The 15,132-nt window shown below is 46.1% G+C and overlaps 1 protein-coding gene across 1 annotated transcript in view; it reads left to right on the top strand.

Annotated features, from left to right (window-relative positions):
* Positions 1 to 15,132, top strand: part of Map2k1 (mitogen-activated protein kinase kinase 1) — a 74,116-nt gene that overhangs the window by 51,792 nt on the left and 7,192 nt on the right. Inside the window, exons 4-7 of the mRNA XM_057766855.1 lie at positions 1 to 78; positions 672 to 723; positions 12,200 to 12,324; positions 14,655 to 14,856. Coding sequence (XP_057622838.1) covers positions 1 to 78; positions 672 to 723; positions 12,200 to 12,324; positions 14,655 to 14,856 — 457 coding nt within the window. The remainder of the gene's footprint in view (positions 79 to 671; positions 724 to 12,199; positions 12,325 to 14,654; positions 14,857 to 15,132) is intronic.

The following is a 15,132-nucleotide window of genomic DNA, read 5'->3' as shown; positions in this document are numbered from 1 at the left end:
GATGGTGGGTCCTTGGATCAAGTGCTGAAGAAGGCTGGAAGAATTCCGGAGCAAATTTTAGGAAAAGTTAGCATTGCTGTGAGTATATAGTAAAGTTTTTATTCTAAAGTAATGAATTGAGAGGAAATAAGTAAGGGGGGAAGATAAGTCAGTGAAGGGAGTTTGTTTCAAAAATAGTGTTTCTCACTAGAAATTTTTCTGTAGAGGATGACTTTGAACTTCTGATACTTCAGCCTCTGCTGCTCCCCCAGTGCTACGATGACAGGTGTGCACCACCACATCCAATTTTATGCTGTGCTGGGGATCGAAGTGTTGGCCTTATACATGCAAGGCAAGCACTCTACCAACTGGGCTAAAGTTCAAGCCCCGAGTTTTATGTTAAAACCTGTGTCTGAAAAACAGGATAAGGTATCTGAGAACATTCTTATTGGTAGTAGTAGAAAAGGTCTTTAAAATTGCCAATTTGGGAAAGAATCTCTTATAGGGTGTTTTGAAAAGTTACTTACACTTGCCATCCTCAGTTTCACCTGACAGTAATACGCTATAGAACATGTGATATGCTGCTGGATTAGGCAGATTTGTTGTTGTTAGTGGAAATGTTGAAGAGAGCCATTGTTTTTCTAAGCCAGTACCATTCCAGTTTCCCTTCTTTTTAACCTCCTTTCCTCCAGGTGATAAAAGGCCTGACATATCTGCGGGAGAAGCACAAGATTATGCACAGAGGTGAGAAAGTATTGCCAGATGTTACATTCCTAATTACAGCTGAAATCTGAAGGTTGTCATATCTTTTTTCATGTTTTGTTTTGGAGTGAAAGCCCTTTACTAAGCTAGACATAATGACGCATGACATTAGTCCCAGCAATTAGGAGGCAGAGTCAGGTGAATCTGTGAGTTCAAGGGCAGCCAGAGCTATATGGGCTATATGATGAGATCCTGTCTCAAAAAAACAAAACAAAACAAACAAACAAAAAAACCCCAACAACAGCAACAAAAAAAGCCCTGTATTAATGTTTTTTGTTTGTTTGTTGTGTATATGTGTTGTTGTTGCTCGTTTAGTTTGTTGGTTTTTGAGGTGATGTCCCTATGTATCTTGGCTGTCCTGGAACTCACTATGTAGATCAGGCTGACCTCAAACTCATAGAGATCCACCTGCCTCTACCTTCCCAGTGCATTTTTGTTTATTTTCTTTTGAGAGACAGGTTTTTCACATTGTAGAATAGGTTTGCTGGAAACTCACTGTGTGGCCCTTGAATCTGTGATAGTCCTCCATCATCAGCTTCCTGGATGTTTGGGTTACAGGCATGAGCACCTCACTGGCACTCTACACCAACTACAGTCACAGCTCCAAGAATCTCTCTTTAAAAATTACTTTAGAAGCCGAGTGGTGCTGGCAAACACTTAATCCCTGCACTCGGGAGGCAGGTAAATCTCTGAGTTTGAGGCCAGCCTGGTCTACAGAGTGAGTTCTAGGACAACCAAGAAATATATACAGAAGTCTTCTACAATATATTAGTAAACAGGCATGATGTGCAGGCCTTTAATTCTAGATCTTAGGAGGCAGAAGCAGGTGAATCTCCTGAATTCTATCTAGGCCAACCTGATCTACATAGTGATGTCCAGATCAGCCAGAGTTGCATGGTAAAACCCTCTCTCACAAAAAAGAAAATGTCAATAATATAAAGCTAGCCTTGTTTACAAATTACTTTGCTAGTGAGAAGTAGTAGAATATGACTAGCTGTTCTCAGGTGTTGTTTGGACAGGTACCTTCTCCTAGATGTGTAGGCTCTGGTTCTAGTGAGGTACTTTACCTTGTCTGGACAAGCAGCTCTCTCTCTCTCTCTCTCTCTCTCTCTCTCTCTCTCTCTCTCTCTCTCTCGTTCTCATTCCTAACGATTTGTCTCTGCTTTCATGAAGCACACTTCCAGCATCAGTATGGCTGATGTTCTCAGGTAATCAGTGCTCACACTTTGGCCAAATTATGGATTCTATGTGGTGAACTAGTCCTCTGGAATGTGCTGTGGTGCTTTATAGGCCCTTGTATTCTATTTCCCTTGGATATCCAATGGGAAGAGCAGTCTGTGTTGAACTCTGATACATGTGATTTGTGAGCTGCTGGCCAGGCACTGGGCAGGAAGTCTGTGACATTCCAGTGATAGTCATGTGTAGGTTCATGACTAGGCCCCTCCATGTTAACTACTCCCTCCTCACAGTATCTTCCTTTATCCAAGATAAGTAATTAATATTTATAAAATATTTATAGAATACCTGCCAAGTGCAGTTGCTGGATGAGTCATGTGAAGGCCATAGAGAAGGTTCATAGATGAATTATGTCTTCCAGAAGAAAGAGGATCTGTAATTACCTCACCAACTTTCTTTTTTACCCCCACCATCTTTCTAATAGAACCTTATTAGTCAGGATTCTTTGATTGTGTCAGACTTAAGATTACTTAATCAGAAGATGGAATATATTGGCTTGAGTCACCAGCAAGTCTGAAGGCAGTGATGAAGATGGGGTTAAAATTAGAGTCTCAGGACTCTGATCAACTTAGTCTTCCTCTTTTTGAATGGCTTTCTTTTCAGGCAAATTCTTCAGCCCTTCTCTTCCTCTGTCCTCCCCTCTCCGCACTAGGCAGGGTTTCTTTGTGTAGCTTTTTGTAGCCTGTCCTGGAACCAGATCTATAGACCAGGCTGACCTTAAACTCACAGAGATCTGCCTGCCTCTCTCTGCCTCTTGAATGCTGGGATTAAAGATGTGCACCACCACCACCTGGCTATGCAGATTCTCTTTAGTGAGGGCAGCATGAATCTTACTTGCCACTTATACATGAGGTCCTGAATGTACTCTACCCCAGCCAGATAAAACTTCACCTACTCTCCCTAGTCCACATTAGTGTTTGGCTCTGCTGGGGGTTCTGCTCTCACCTGGACTAGTGTTTGTGCCAGGGCATTAAAGTACTGTGGTAGGCCACCTGGGTTACATGTCACTGTTGTTCCCATAGATGGAGCCTCGTGACTGACATCCAAACAAAACTATTGGGCATTTCAGAAGGAGCAGATCCCACTGACAAGGATGGAATCTGTTAATAGAAGTCGAGGAGAAGGAATGAATGTTGAAAGCAAGTAAATTAAAAGTAGGGGCGTAGCACAATAACAGAGCATGTTCTTAGCATGCATAAGGCTGAGTTCAATTTCCAATATTTAGAACAAAAGTAAAAGGTTTTCCATGACAAATAGGTTTTTTGTACTCCATAATAGGTTTTTCTGCTCATGCAGTAAGTTTGATCAAGCTGAAATGAAAAAGAATAACAAAAGGTTTATTTGAGCAAAGCAACTCCTGGGCGGATTCTCCAGTCCCAGAAATTTAGAGGCTGGAGAAGCCACACACCCGACCTAAAGCAGGGAGATTATATAACTTGTAGGTGAGAGGTGTCTGCCACAAGCTGGGTTTGTGCCCAAGTATGGTCAAAAACGGAACACTTTAGTGGGGGGACTTGAACTGCTGGCAACTTCAGGGGAGGAGCTGCTGTAGCTGCCAACAATGTGGAACAGGGCTTTTTGCGCCTTCCCTTTATTAGTGATTCTCTGAGTGGGTGGAGTTTGGAGAGACAGGAATGGGGCTTCTCAGACCATGAAGGAGCTGCAGGAACGAGGTTATTAACCAGTGCCAAAACAAGATGGAAGCCAGCTCATAAGGCTAGATACCATGGAGGAACAATGGTAGAGTCATTCTCAGCTTGAGTCTAGGAACCACGTTAATTAGAGACTGCTGTTGTGGGATTGTCTTCTTCATGGGAACAGCTGATTTTAAGTTTTCTTGCTGGAGGTAAGTGGTGACTTACCCCACACAGTGACTGCCCCTAGGTAGTGGCTGTAGCACTGAATCTCCTGGGAGCTGCTGCCCATTAATTAAGTGGCTTCCAAACCATGTCCTTCCCTTTAGCATCTTGACTGCAGGTAAAAGTTCATAGGAGAGCCGGGCGGTGGTGGCACACGTCTTTAATCCCAGCACTCGGGAGGCAGAGGCAGGTGGATCTCTGTGAGTTCAAGGCCAGCCTGGTCTACAAGAGCTAGTTCCAGAACAGGCTCCAAAAGCTACATAGAAACCCTGTCTCAAAAAAACAAAACAAAGGCCGGGCGGTGGTGGCGCACGCCTTTAATCCCAGCACTTGGGAGGCAGAGGTAGGCGGATCTCTGTGAGTTCGAGACCAGCCTGGTCTACAAGAGCTAGTTCCAGGACAGGCTCCAAAGCCACAGAGAAACCCTATCTCGAAAAACCAAAAAAAAAAAAAAAAAAAAAAAAAAAAAAAAAAAAAACAAAGTTAATAGGAGGCTCTTTCCTACTCTACCATTGGCCCCTTGAGTGATCTCAGCAGAATTGTCAGTAACTTCTCAGTCTCACCTCTTCCATTTCTTTGAACAGCCTAGGATCAGATGAAACCCTGGCCAGTGACTATCTAATAGCACCAAGGTAATGGTATTTAATAAAAAACCATTGACAGGGTGTGGTGGTGCCTTTAATCCTAGCATCTGGGAGTCAGAGACAGGCAGATCTCTCTCTTTTAGATGACTTTTGTCCCTTGTCAGGCACTGTCCTGGGGCTTTTCTCACAGAAAGTTGGGGTGGCCTCTGCCTCCCCAAATCACCTGGCATGAGGATGTACCATGTTTAAGGGCAGCCTGGTTTACATGGCAAGTTCCAGGCCAGCCAGGACAAAAAAGTTAGACTTTGTCTCCCTTCCCTTCAATTAAAACCCAAAAAACAGCCGGGCGGTGGTGGCGCACGCCTTTAATCCCAGCACTTGGGAGGCAGAGGCAGGTGAATCTCTGTGAGTTCGAGACCAGCCTGGTCTACACGAGCTAGTTCCAGGACAGGCTCCAAAGCCACAGAGAAACCCTGTCTCGAAAAACAAAACAAAACAAAACAAAAAACCCAAAAAACAAACATTGAACATACAAACATTCTGAACTCCTGCCCTCACAGAGGTTCTGGTCCAAGTTGGAGAAGCAGGAAAAGTCAGATCAAAGATTGATGGGTGCAATGATGCAAAGGGTTGGGATTTGTATTGAGCCAGTGGGCTCCCTTTCGTCCTGTCAGGAAAAGGCTAGGATTTTAGAGGGAGTATGTTTGGCATACAAATGAACTGCAGCTGAAGCTGGTGATAAGCACATGGTTGCTGGTTACTGTCTATGGATCTAGACTACACAAGGACTGAATTATGCCCTTGTCGGTCTCTCCTGTACTCCTTTAAGTATGGCCTTCACCAGACTAAGAACGGTTGGTGTGTGGCCTCTTGAACTCTTGTCTGGGCTTTTTTCTTTCTATTTTTTAAAAAATTTATTCATTTAGGGCTGGAGAGATGGCTCAGTGGTTAAGAAGAGCATTGCCTGCTCTTCCAAAGGTCCTGAGTTCAATTCCCAGCAACCACATGGTGACTCACAATCATCTGTAATGAGGTCTGGTGCCCTCTTCTGGCCTGCAGACATGCACGCAGGCAGAATATTGTATACATAATAAATAAATAAATAAGTAAATAAATAAATAAATATTTTTTAAAAAAATTATTTATTTATTAATTATGTCTACAGTGTTCTTCCTGCAGGCCAGAACAGGGCACCAGATCTCATTACAGATGGTTGTGAGCTACCACGTGGTTGCTGGGAATTGAACTCAGGACCTCTGGGAGAGCAGCCAGTGCTCTTAACCTCTGAGACATCTCTCCAGCCCCTTGTCCGGACTTATCTATGGTGCCTGGCTTTGGTGGAGCCTGGGTCCACATACTGACATTAGCACAGACGTCTCCTTTTTCTCCTTAAAAACCACTCCTGCAAACCGGGCGGTGGTGGCGCACGCCTTTAATCCCAGCACTCGGGAGGCAGAGATAGGCGGATCTTTGTGAGTTCGAGGCCAACCTGGTCTACAAGAGCTAGTTCCAGGACAGGCTCCGTAGCTACAGAGAAACCCTGTCTCGAAAAACCAAAAAAAAAAAAAAAAAAAAAAAAAAAAACACTCCTGCAGGGCTGGAGAAATGGCTCAGCGGTTAAGAGCATTGCCTGCTCTTCCAAAGGTCCTGAGTTCAATTCGCAGCAACCACATGGTGACTCACAACCACTTGTAATGGGATTTGGTATCCTCTTCTGGCCTGTAGGCATATATGCGGGCAGAACACTGTATATATAATAAATCTTTTTTTTTTAAGATGTATTTATTTATTATGTATACAATGTTCTGTCTATATGTATGCTTACAGGCCAAAAGAGGGCACCAGATCTCATTACAGATGACTGTGAGCCACCATGTGGTTGCTGGGAATTGAACTCAGGACCTCTGGAAGAGCATCCAGTGCTCTTAACCTCTGAGCCATCTCTCCAGCCCTATAATAAATCTTAAAGAGAAAGAAAGAAAAGAAAGGAAGACTGAACAAACTGAACAGACTGAACAAACCATGGGGAACAAGTCAGTCAGCAAAGTAGAGTGTGGTTTCTGTTTCAGTTCTTCTTCTGTGTTCCTGCTCTGACTTCCTTTGGTGACGGAGTGTGACCTGAGAGTTGCTTTTGGTCATGGTGTTTTATCACAGCAGTAGAAACATAATCAAGGAGGGTTCTTTTTTTGTAGGGTATGCACATATATACATGTGGGTGTGTGCATGTTGGTGTATGCGAGTAAGTGTGTATACCAGAAGTCGACACTGTGTCTTCCTCAGTTGATCTCTGCTTTATTTTTGAGACAAAGTCTCTCAGTGGACTTGGAGCTCAGTGTTTTGACTAGCTTGACTAAATGGTGAGCCTCAGGGATCCATCTGTTCCCTCACCCGAAGCACTAATTTTACTTGTGTACTACTGTGCCCCACTGTTTGCATGGGTGCTGGGGATCACACACAGGTCCTTGTGCTTGTACAAGCACTTCACTGCCAGGGTCATTGCCCTAGCCCCAGTGAATCCATCTTTGATGGGACAGTTACTTTTTTATTTTTGGCAAGGAACTTCATTGTGAAGCCTCAGTTTCCGTGTATATGATATGGACCAGCTCTGCCAGATGTTGCTATAGGGCCATAGAAATGAGAAAAGAAGGACCCAGAGCTGGAAGAATTTCCCTTGCTGACCTCTTTTCCTATCCTTCCAGGACCCCACTTACTATGCTCTCTGAATGTCACCCTTATACATCTTACTCTGGATTTTCTGTTTCCAAAATCTGTACTACTGCTCAAAATAGCATGTGCTATAAGAATGGAACCCTGGACTCTGTAACGTGTGTCACTGACAAGATTTGTGTGCCCATTACTGTCAGGCTGGGTAGACAGTGAGTTGGTGAGAGGGTACAGGAGGGCACACTATGAAAGCATTTAAAAACCTATTGTGTCTTGGATGGAAGAGGAAAATCCTTGCAGTGTGGTTGCTGGGCTTGGCAGTAAAGAGGAGGGGATAAAAATAGTTGCTGGTTAGGACTTAACTTACAGGCTCTTCTTGCTGCTTGAACTCAGTTATAGCCAAAGGTGGAGATGCCTTGAAGGCCTCTTGCAGTTAGACTCTGGTGGAGGTTGAATGGGCTGGAACTGAGGACGCAGCAGCATGTGGAGAGTAGAGTAGGTAGGGTTTCTCTCACACCTGGATTTCCAGGAGTTCATCCTTCCCCAATTCAGTCCATTCCCCAAAAGGCTTATTGCCACAGCCAATTACAGCTTGTTAATAGCTTTTCCAAGCCTCAAGGCATGACTCCTGTGGTTTGTGTGGGCTCTGTACTCAGGGCCCTGGTTCTCCAGGTTTTTGGGATGAGCACACCATCAGGAGTCTGGAGTTCAAACCCCAACCTTTGCTCTCAGGTTACCCGGCTATTATGACAGAGTCGCGGCTTTATCTGCTCTGAGTTCCCAGTACCCTCATACCGCTACTGTTAGGAGCAAAGGGAGACTGTGCAACAGGCCTGGGCCTTCAGCTTGGGTCTGCTGGCTTGCCCAAACTCTTAGCCAGCCTCAGCTGTCCTTAGGTGCCCCAGCTACACCCATTCTTGAGAAGTGGAACTTGGTGGGGAAACTGGGAACCTTTTATCAGCACTTTGGGGGAAAGAAGTTTAGATGGAAAAAGATTACATTTGCAGGTAATGGCTAATTGAAGTCTTTGGAATTTTTGGAGTTTTTGTTTGCTTGTTTTTAGTTTTTTATCTCTGCTGCTTAGCTAGTTCTCTGAAGTCATGGGTAGCCAGAAGTAGCTCCGTGAAGACTTTGAGTAGAGTCTTTTGGGTCAGCTCCTTTCTCCTTCTATTTCTCCATCTTAGAGAGAGGGTTCTTAATGTTCTGCTAAGCATGCTGGGAAGGGGGAGTCATTTGAAACCTAAAATCAGCATTTAAGGAAATCTCATTAGGGATTGGGGATGTAGCTCAGTTGGTACTGTTTGCCTAGAGTGCATGCAGTCTTAGGTTTATCAGCAGCACTACTTACCCTGGTGTGGTAGTCTACATCCTTAATCCCAGCATTTGGGAGTTAGAGGCGAAAGGATAAGAAGTTCAAGGTCATCCTAAGCTACACAGCAAGTTTGAAGCCAGCCTGAATTCTTGAGACCCTTTTTTCTTTGTCTTTTTGAGACAGGGTTTCTCTATGTAACAGCCCTAGCAGGAACTAGCTCTTATAGGCCAGGCCAGCCTTGAACTCACAGAGATCCACCTGCCTCTGCCTCCTGAGTGCTGGGATTTAAGGCGTATACCACCACTGCCTGACAGACCCTGTCTTAAAAAAAAAAAGTAAATAATGACAAATACAATAGCTCATTTGCCTTTAAAACAAATGAGGGACCAGTTCTTACTGCCTAAGGTCCCTTCACTTTTGGATCCAGCCTTTGTCACAGACAAGCCTGTCTGCTATCCATCTTTGTCACTGTTTGCTCCTCTGCAGGGTTCTCGCCCTTTCCTCCCATCCCCTCCTCTGACTCTCTTGGGCTTCCCACCTCTACACCTGTCTCCTGCCCTTCTCGTCCTCCATGCCTAGCCATTAAGTTCCATCTTAAGGAATGCTGTTTAGCCAAAAAAAAAAAAAAAAAAAAAAAGAACCCACCAGACAGGGAATCTCCTGGGGTTGCTCTGCCTCTTTCACCTGCTTGCTAGCCTTGCTAGTAAGCAGCAGCCATCAGTGGGTGATACCAGTTGAGCTCACTCAGAGAACTGAGGCATAGCTCCGTCTGTCTTCATGGTCATATTGTGTACACTACCTGTCTGAGGATCACATCCTTTGGGACAAGGACTGTGCCCTTTTGCTCATTACTTAGTTAGTGCAGGATCCTATTCTGTGTGTTTGTAGCATAAACAAATGGCTCCCAGAGCATTTTATGCAGATCTCTTGTTTTAGAAGGTAGGAAATGTCCAGAAGTCAAACTTGCCAATATGTGCTCTTGGGAAAAGTTAGGAAGCTTTGAATAGTGGTTATTTTGGTGTCACAAAAGAATACTTTAGTCACTTAGTTTTACATAAAACTTCTTTTGTTGAGTTTTGTTTTCTTATTTGGTGCTGTGGATGGAACCCAGGCTTCGAAAGTGCTAGTTAGATAAGCACTCTTCCTCTGCCTGCTCTTTGCTCTATTTTTTGGAGATTCCCCGTTGCTAAAGAGAATAGACCAGTGGGGCAGGAAAGGAAGCACCATTCAGTATTGGGTGGGTTTCTTAGCAGCTTGGAAGCCCAGGGGGTACTTCACACAGAATACTGCTTGGCTAACAACACCTGATCTTGAAGGGCTGGGACAGAACTGGAGGCTTGAATAAGCCATTCAGAAGTACTGGGCCTCTCATGTGACTCACTTTTGAGGCATCTGCTGGGGAAGTGTGGGAAGAAGCTCAGGTAAATCTCCCACATTGGGAATGGGACTAGGAGATACTAGATACCAAATGTAGACACCAGAGGGTGAGTAGAAAGGATATTTCAGATGCAGGGAACAGTAAAAGTTGGCGAGGAGCAGCATTAACTCTGGGGCAGTTAGATGCAGACCAGCCTGTATTAAAGGGAAGGTAGATGGGGGATAAGAAACATTGGAAAGTTTGCAAAGCCAGGAAAGGGAGCTTTGGGCTGTTTTTCAAGGCAGATGGGAGCCACAGCAGTCTTTGTCCTGGCCGAGTTCTAGTTGCCATGTGTACAGGGTGGAGGGGATAATCTGGGGAGAGGAGTATGCGGAGGGCTGGCAGCTTTGAGAAGCTAAACTAAGGTACCTCTGGATATCAGGAAATGAATCCATGCTGGCCTTGTTTGACATCTCACACTTTCTACTGTCAAAGAAGAGTTAGCTGGGCTAACTGGGTGGGGGTAGGGTAAAGAACATGTTCTGGCTGGTACTCCCACAGCATACGCTAGTATTGCTAAGTCTTCTGGTCACCAGGAGGGCTGCATGCAGTGTATCTGAAGCCTGAAGGGTCAGAACAGGGTAAAGCCCTTCAAGGGTATCCTCTCATTTCTTTCCAGCCCCAGTGATCTCTGCAGCCTGGGGCGGGTCTAGGAGGCTAAAGCTGGAGCTCAGAAGGGAGAAGAGGGTTATGTAATCTTGAATACAGAGGCCTGCTTGCCATGTGAATAGAAATCAGATGCAAAGACATCTAGTGGCAGCTGAGCCTGGAGGGAGAGAAGCAGCAATGCCAGCAAATGCAACCACCCAGGAGGGGATGCTCTGGGCTGAGGAGGTCACCTCTGGAGATGGTGTATGTGTAGTATATCAGCTGCCCCTGTCAGAGAAGATAAGTGGACTTGCTCAAGACTACATGTAGTGTAGGTGACAAGGGTCAAGCCAGTGCTTCTCTCTTGCTTCAGGTCATACCAGAAAGGCCATGGGAGACATCTGGGATGGGTGAGAGGTATTAGGGAAGAAGGCTCATGTTGGAAGCATTCCATGTGCTGCCCCTACCAGGCCCTACAGGCACATTACACCCCTGGCTCTTTCTAGGTCGGCCCCATATCCTGAACATGTGACTTCCGAGGTCTGTCCTCTTACGAGGTCTGTCCTTACAAGAAGGGTCTCTTGTAAGCTGTGTTGGAGAAGGGACAGATGGCCCCTCGCCTTCCACCTATCAAAGTAGCTCCCCAATGGTGATCCTCGCACACTTACCTGCTCTCACCTGGCTGTGGACTATCTGGCATTATACACTTAATATTGGTTGATTTATCACCTGACACCAGTTGCATGTGGACCGGATGTTACTGGGAACTTGGCAGCATGTCCCCGCTCTTTCCCTAGTACTGCAGGGTGCCTGTTTGAGGCAGGTGCTCAGTGACAAGTAGGTGAGAGACTGCTGAGTAATGTGGTCATGAGGAATATGGTAGGACGCTAGACAGAGGACAGTTTTTGCTCTGTGACCTTGAATAAGCTCTGGTACCTTAGATCTGTATTGGAAGTGGAGAAAAACCTGATGCATTTAAGATTCCTTCTAATGCCTGAGCTCTGGGGGCTTCTGTGGGAAGCAGAGTTGCAGAGAGGTTTCTACAGTTTCTAGAGTTGCTAGACCTGACATTTCTAGTGAGGGCTGGGTCTTGGAAAGACCACACTACGGTGTGCCCTGTGTATCAGATGCCTATGCCTACAGTGAGTGTAGATATGCTCATTCTTTTGTTAAGCTTGGGCCTTAACAAGGTGAGAGTCCTCCCTGCCTTGCTGGAGCTGTCTCAAGTGAGGCTGACGATGATGTGGGTTAGCTGGCTCAGGGAAGGGGCTAAGAGGGATGTTATAGGGCAGATATTTAGGACTACATAGAGAAACCCTGTGATCCCAGGAAACTGAGGAAGGAGGATCTTACAGTCATTCCTTTTTAGTCTAATCAGTAGTCAAATACTGTGTCTTGCTAGTAGGGGTGGGTGTCTGAAGTAACAGACTTTAGAATCTTTGTTTCTTTTTTTTTCCTTCTCCTTTTCCTTTTGCGCTATAGAGACAGGGTTTCTTTGTGTAGCTCCGGCTGTCCTAGAACTGACTCTGTAGACCAGGCTGGCCTCTAACTCAAAGGTCTGCCTGCCTCTGCCTCCCAAGAGCTGGTATGCCCTGCTCTTGTTCATGATAACTGACCCCTTCTGTTGAGTCATATGACCGGGTCTGCACTCTCAAAGAGTAGACATCTTTTGTCAACTGTGTCTGGAGTTCGCAAGTCAAGGATTGCCTGTGATGGGGCATGTATGGTCTGTAGAGCACTGACCTCCTTTCCCAAACCACCAGTGTTAATTCTCTCATTTCTTGTTCTCTCTTCACAGATGTCAAGCCTTCCAACATCCTAGTGAACTCCCGTGGGGAGATCAAACTCTGTGATTTTGGGGTCAGCGGGCAGCTAATTGACTCCATGGCCAACTCCTTTGTAGGCACGAGGTCATACATGTCGGTACGAACTGAAGTTCCCTTCCTCCAGTGTCTCTGTTGGCTTCATTCTTAGCATAAACAGCCACATTTTATAGACCATAGAGCCCCAGATTTGTGCTGTGTGGTGATGCATAGGGATTGAGAAAGGAGGGATTAGACACAGTGGCCCTCACAGAGAGAGCTAGTATCTTCCTTTCATAAATGTTCACAGGTAATTGGGGTTTCAGCCACTAGAAGGGATTGTGCTCTCCTCGCTCCAGTCTGGCTTCCATCCTGGAAAGACTGAGAAGCCACCTGACATCTTACCTGATTGTCAGATCCTCAAACTAAGATACACAGACATGACCATAGCTCAGCTGTCCCACTGCTGGTCCCCAGCCTTTTATCCTCTAGTGGCCCTGCTTAGAGTCTGTTTGGAATCATTTCCTCCATTCTGCATCTTTCCTCCCTCTCTCCTTCCTCTTCGCTGCATGTCTCTGGGTCATTTACCTCCCTCTCTCCTTCCTCTTCGCTGCATGTCTCTGGGTCATTTACCTGACTTCTGTCCAGCTCCTGCTTAGAGTCTGCTCTGGCCCAGTCAGTACCCCATCTTGGCAGTCTTCCCTCCTGAGCCCAACTCTGCTGGCTCCCACTGTCACCTGAGCGCTGCATGTAGTTGTCCCCATGTCCATGGTCATGCCATCATGGAGTCTTTCGCTTTCCTGTACCTCAAGCTTCTAGGAATACCCAGGTGTCTTTCCTAGGGCCTTGCAGGGGTCTGGCACATTGAGAATGTTAGGAATGGCTGGTAAGTGGATGCTGTCAGGTTGACTGAATGAGAGGGTCTTTGGATAGCCCATTTGTAAGTATTACAGGGCAAGATGGAAGTCTACAGGGAATATTACAGGAGGATTAGAGTTGGTAGTTTTTACAGAACCAAGGGAAAAATGCAGGTCCAGATGTTAAGGACAGTCCTGGCCCAGTGTTTCATACACAAAGAGCTGTCACACACTTGAGTGTCGCAATCCATCCCTGCAGTTTTACCATCAGTAGAGATGATGGTTTCTATATAGGAGGTGAGGATAGCTAAGGCTAAGGAACCAGCAGTCCTTACTCCCTATGTAGGGGCTATGTCCATGTCCCCTCTGGCTCCGGGCTAAGGAGCCTGCAGTCCTTACTCCCTATGTAGGGGCTATGTCCATGTCCCCTCTGGCTCCGGGCTAAGGAACCAGCAGTCCTTACTCCCTATGTAGGGGCTATGTCCATGTCCCCTCTGGCTCCGGGCTAAGGAGCCTGCAGTCCTTACTCCCTATGTAGGGGCTATGTCCATGTCCCCTCTGGCTCCGGGCTAAGGAGCCTGCAGTCCTTACTCCCTATGTAGGGGCTATGTCCATGCCCCCTCTGGCTCCCTACTGACCCCAACTCCCACTGTGACTCCACAACACTCTTACTTTACACCCCTACTGTAGAGTCTACAAGGGATTAGTACACACACACCCCACCCAACTCCAGTGGCTACAGGGAAGTTCTGCTCTTTGCATCGTGATTGCCTCTTCCCTAGATAGGGAAGTTGAGCAGTTTGTACCCTGGGACACTCAATTGTCAACTCTCAAGTTCAAACTCAATTAGGCCTTAGGACTTATTGATCCACGGTTTAGTGATTGGGTTTCTGTGGTTATATGGTTAGTTTCAAAATAGTTCAGTGTTAGAGTTGGTGGAAAATCCCATGGGATAATGGGTGGGTGTCTAAATAAATACACTATGATCAGAGTGAAGGTTTTTTCATAGGATTCTTGAAATACATGTCTGCTTGAACTAATGCTCCGTGTAGAGACAGACAATGCTATTTCCTTTCTGGCACTTCCCATCATTGTCAGCTCATGTTTGTATACTGTTCTGCAACATCTAAAGGTTTTCATTTCACTTGGTCCCTGCTGTGGCACTAATAAGTAGACTGGATATTGTGTTGTCGTCACTGTTACCAGTTAGCAGCAGACCCGTTTTATATATAGGAAAACTGAGACTCAGGATCACATAATGTTTAAGTCCCTGAGTTGGAACTCACGATAAGCCTCTCATGTGGGTTTGAGACAGGCCACCCTGCTTGTGCAGGACAGAGGCCAGACTGGGCAAAGCTGGAACCTCAAGCAGCTAGGACCCTGACTCCTTGGATGCTGCCAGCTGAGGCAGGGGCCAGGGAAAGTAGAACAGTAAGGAGAGGTCAGAGCCATAATAAATACAGGCCACATCTAAGAGGCCAGAGGAGCTTTAACTGTGTGAGGTATCAGTAAGGGACACCAGAAGGTAAAAGCACTGAAATAGCCCTGGGGACCTGGCTAGATTAAGAGGTGTGACCATCTGTCTCCCCTGTAGCCCGAGAGACTCCAGGGGACTCACTACTCCGTGCAGTCAGACATCTGGAGCATGGGGCTCTCTCTGGTGGAGATGGCAGTTGGGAGATACCCCATCCCTCCTCCTGATGCCAAGGAGCTGGAGCTGCTGTTTGGATGCCAGGTGGAGGGAGATGCAGCTGAAACGCCACCCCGGCCAAGGACCCCTGGGAGGCCCCTCAGCTGTGAGTGACCTGCTATCCACAGTTAGGACTGTGGGGATACTGTTGGGAATTTCTGGGTGGCTGCTTCTCTTTGGGTGTCAGGCTGGGTCTTTGAGGAGCAACAAGGGTCCCTTGGGGTGGGTACAGGAAACAATTGTTCTTGCCAACAATACCAGCTGTTTGTTGAATACTTGCTGTGATCCAGGTGCCATGCTTAGCACTTAGCAATATTAATTTTCTTTTTAATACTGTGGATTTCTTTTCTTTTTTTTTCTTTTTTTTTGGTTTTTTCGAGAC

The sequence above is a fragment of the Chionomys nivalis genome, chromosome 4 (assembly GCF_950005125.1).
Source record: "Chionomys nivalis chromosome 4, mChiNiv1.1, whole genome shotgun sequence".
NCBI lineage: Eukaryota > Metazoa > Chordata > Mammalia > Rodentia > Cricetidae > Chionomys > Chionomys nivalis.
The sequence above is the reverse complement of the archived record's forward strand: the minus strand, read 5'-3'. Positions and strand labels throughout refer to the sequence as shown.